The sequence below is a fragment of the Aphanomyces astaci genome (genome assembly GCF_000520075.1).
Source record: "Aphanomyces astaci strain APO3 unplaced genomic scaffold supercont1.75, whole genome shotgun sequence".
Lineage (NCBI taxonomy): Eukaryota > Oomycota > Saprolegniomycetes > Saprolegniales > Verrucalvaceae > Aphanomyces > Aphanomyces astaci.
In genome coordinates this window covers 136,292-138,859 of record NW_009798338.1, presented here as the reverse complement: position 1 = coordinate 138,859, position 2,568 = coordinate 136,292, and the positions used below count along the sequence as shown (strand labels likewise).

At 43.3% G+C, this 2,568-nt stretch overlaps 1 protein-coding gene across 1 annotated transcript; it reads right to left on the bottom strand.

The window, feature by feature from the left end:
- Positions 1–48: 48 nt before the first annotated feature.
- On the bottom strand, positions 49–324 carry H257_15785 (hypothetical protein; the record flags this gene model as incomplete). The annotated part of the gene is made up of 1 exon (XM_009843989.1): positions 49–324. A coding segment is annotated over one exon (276 nt), but the record flags the coding sequence as incomplete, so codon positions are not given.
- Positions 325–2,568: the final 2,244 nt, after the last annotated feature.

Sequence of the window (2,568 nt, the reverse complement as noted above, 5' to 3'; positions counted from 1 at the left end):
ACGAACTGCTTTGCAGATCGGAATCTTCGAATTCGCGAAAAACGAACCTGCCTTGACGCTGAGCTGGGCAGAGCCGCAGGCGCTCCGTTGGCAGCGCCATCGCTGTTGCCGTAGCTTCATGGGTTTGGCGCACTTTGGGCACATCATCGGCGACCGCAGCAACCCGACCTTTATGCACCACTTAACGCATTCCTCTTCGGATTGCGTCACTCGCATTACTTCGTCATACGAGAAGTCTTCCAGCCCGGACATGTCGTACATGTCCGGGTGGTTGCTCGGTGCAGCAGCAGGTGCCTCGACACGGGCGGTTCGTGGTGATGGCATGCGTGTCTATAGATGGCAAACGAGAAGTGACACGCATATCACAGGTGATTTGCTTCGAAGTCGACAAATTTCATTGGTTAATTCCTTCAAATGTTTGCACTTGCCGCCCAAAACAGGGCGGCAAATAATGTTGGTCATGGTTTTGGTGGCCGGTTAATCAGTTTATCCGGATGGTTAGCTGGGCAATCAAATTTATCCGGTTGGTACAAGGAGTTGGATGTATTTAAAATACATTTAAAATGTTAACAGGGCATCATCTACACTAGTGCCTACAGTTCACCGACTGATACGCGTAGGATCTGCATACCACTTCGTGTCCCTCGAAAGCAAAGCTCCATACTCCTCTCCAACTCAGTGACCTAGCGTCTTCCTAGATGGAAGTTTATCGTTCGTCCCCAGTTCACATGCACAAGTGCTTTACTAATAATGTAAATGACAACTTATTTCAAATAGGATCGCTTAGTGTACTCGTAGTGGGATCAGACTTTGATCGAGGTGGTCCGGGTTCAATCCCTTGAATGAATACTTCTTTGTTCTGAGATGAACGTATTTGATATTTGTATCATGACATTTCTTTTACAGTTAATAATAACAATAATACTGTAATTTCCTAACAATATTTTTACTACAGTACCACTATCATGTATAAGATACCTGCAATTACGTCGAGGATGTTGATGTCGACGTAGTGAACACCTACATGCAACTACGTCGGAGATTACGTCGCTTGACAAACTCAGTGGGGGGTAGCATTACATTTTCAGAAAGACTACAATTTCGGTAAAGTGAGTTGCGTAAAAAAAAATCGTAGAAAACGAGGTAAAACGTAGGAAATTGTATTGTGAATTCGCTATAACGTTCAAACTTCGAGTGGTTTGACTAATCAATATTGACTCACACTGGAGTTCTGATTCGTTGAATATTCTGTATACTTGTCCGTTCTGTAAGAGCCAATCAAATCCACTTAAAATTAGATTAGCCAGTATCGTCGATTCGTGATTCGGCGGCGAGATTCGATCTGGAAACTTGTTCCGAGTCCACTATACTTGGAACAACTTTGCATATGCTAAAAATATCTACTTGGAACAGGCCCTTACGACGGCACATATATGGTGGATGTTGTGTAGTTAGTTATACACGTATATGAATGAATTGGACAAGCGTATCCAATCGTAAACATGATGGTTGTTCCCCGTTGTTAACAATAGCAATCTCACCGTAAAGGTGATTGAAGGAGTATCGATATGGCATGGAAGTTGATGTACATGGAGCCAAGTTTGAGGTAGATAGATGTATGTATCGGTAGGACGAGTGTGCTTCGAGTCCTTCACTAAGTACAGTGCAATTGTTGCCATACAACTCCATTAGTAAATTCGTATTCGCGTGGTTTGACTAATCAATACTCGTAATATTGAATCATGCGTAGAGTTCTGATTGGTATACTTCTCCTTTCTACAGTAGACGAGTGTGTTCGAGTCACTCACTAAGTCCAGTGCAATCGTTGCCATACTCTACTACCATTGGTGATCATAAAATAATTCTCCAAAAGAATATATTCATTTTGCATAAATAAGTACTACCTCTGTCCGATTATGAATGCACGTTTTTGGTTTACTGTTAGTTGAGTTATTTTGCCCAAATGATTGAATATGGGTGAATATGATCACTTTGCGGACACGTTCGGACAATTTCAGTCGGACATACTTGGCATTTGTATTGGACTTAAGGGGAACATATTTTGTCCGAATGAAAGTGTCCGAACGGAATATGTTCGGACATACTTGTGTATTGTATTAACCCGCATAAGAACGATCAGCTTTACAGTAGCGAGCGACGACAGAGCATCCGCCCACAAAATTGCGCACACCGCAGCGTAGCGGAGGTCGTGTGTATAATTTTGTGCAGGCGGTGCCTTGGCGAGGAGTGAGCCCCAATCGTGCACTTCACCGAATGTCCAATCGATTCCTCTTGTCGGGAAAAGCGGCAGGTAGGCCGCAGGCCGTGCCGCTACCCGGACAAGGCCTGTGGTACAACTATTCGCATTTAATGCATAAATTCGGTTAAGTGCGTGTCCGAAGCACATTTCCAGCAAATATTTGTCCGAGTCGTTATGGTATGGGGAAAGAAAGTACACTTCGGGAATGAGGAATGCGTGGGCTATCCGAATTAGATATTGTCAGCTGTATTACCTAGAAACCAGACACGAAATTCAAAGAAAACCAAAATATACAAAGTTACTGTATA